Source organism: Eimeria mitis, genomic scaffold (assembly GCF_000499745.2).
Source record: "Eimeria mitis Houghton genomic scaffold, Emh_scaff844, whole genome shotgun sequence".
Taxonomy (NCBI): Eukaryota; Apicomplexa; class Conoidasida; order Eucoccidiorida; family Eimeriidae; genus Eimeria; species Eimeria mitis.
In genome coordinates this window covers 8,449-9,547 of record NW_013576212.1, presented here as the reverse complement: position 1 = coordinate 9,547, position 1,099 = coordinate 8,449, and the positions used below count along the sequence as shown (strand labels likewise).

The 1,099-nt window shown below is 51.0% G+C and overlaps 1 protein-coding gene across 1 annotated transcript in view; it reads right to left on the bottom strand.

The window, feature by feature from the left end:
* The window catches only part of EMH_0023620 (uncharacterized protein), a gene marked incomplete at both ends in the record, with an annotated part of 1,752 nt that extends 1,294 nt beyond the window's left edge, over positions 1–458 (bottom strand). The window contains one exon of the mRNA XM_013502172.1: positions 262–458. Coding sequence (XP_013357626.1) covers positions 262–458 — 197 coding nt within the window. The remainder of the gene's footprint in view (positions 1–261) is intronic.
* Positions 459–1,099: the final 641 nt, after the last annotated feature.

The following is a 1,099-nucleotide window of genomic DNA, read 5'->3' as shown; positions in this document are numbered from 1 at the left end:
TTTGCTACTAAACCCTAAACCCTAAACCCTTCTATGCTTCTCTTTAGGTCGTCTGTTGATATTTCGCTCCCCGATGGCTGCGGCGATGAAGAGTATCTACAGGCTCTCGCGCCTGTACGCACCCTGTTGCTGCTGCTTCTGCTGCTACTGCTGCTGCATGCAGCAGCATGCTGTTAGAGTTGCTGCTGCTGCATCAGCTGCCGCTGCTGCATCTCCTGCTGCTGCTGCTGCATCTGCTGCTGTTGCTGCATCTGTTGCTACTGCAGCTGCAGCATTAACGTCCCTCTGGTATTATTTTGTGACTCCCCGCAACGACCGGTATATCTCCGCTCCTGCTGCTGCTGCTGTTGCTGCTGCTGCTGCTGCTGCTGCTGCTGGTGATGCTGCAGGTGTTGAAGGATTGTTTGCGTGTTTTTAAGCCGGATTTGGTGCTCTATGTTGCTGGCGTCGATTGTCATAAAGACGACCGGTTGGGTTTGCTGTGTCTAAGTGATGAGGGTTTAAGGAGAAGAGAAACCCTGTTCTTCTCTTCTATATTAAANTGGGTTTGCTGTGTCTAAGTGATGAGGGTTTAAGGAGAAGAGAAACCCTGTTCTTCTCTTCTATATTAAACCACAACAAACGCATGCAGCAACTGCACCACCAACAGCAGCACCAGCAGCAGCACCAGCAGCAGAAGAAGCAGCAGCAGCAGGATGAAGCAAATCCGTATCCTGCTGCGGCAGTCTGCTGCGTTGTGGGCGGAGGCTATTCATGGCGCATTGAAGAGACAGTCAGGAGACACCGCATCCTCTTTGAGTTCGCTAAACCCTAAACGCTAAACCCTAAACACTAAACCCTAAACCATAGAGCTTAACAACTGGGTATCATACCCAGCATAAATAATGCATCCCACACAACACACCGGACAGCAGCAAGGGCTGCTAACCCCCCCAAACCCTAAACCCTAAGCCCTTAACCATAGCGATTCCCTTTTGAGGGTTTGCTGTTTGTTTGTACGCAGAGTTGCAAGGGACTTTTGGCTTCATAGGGGATTGCGGGAGGTGTACAGACACCCCAGTGCAACCCTTCCTTTTCGGTCTCTTGACCACCTCCCCCT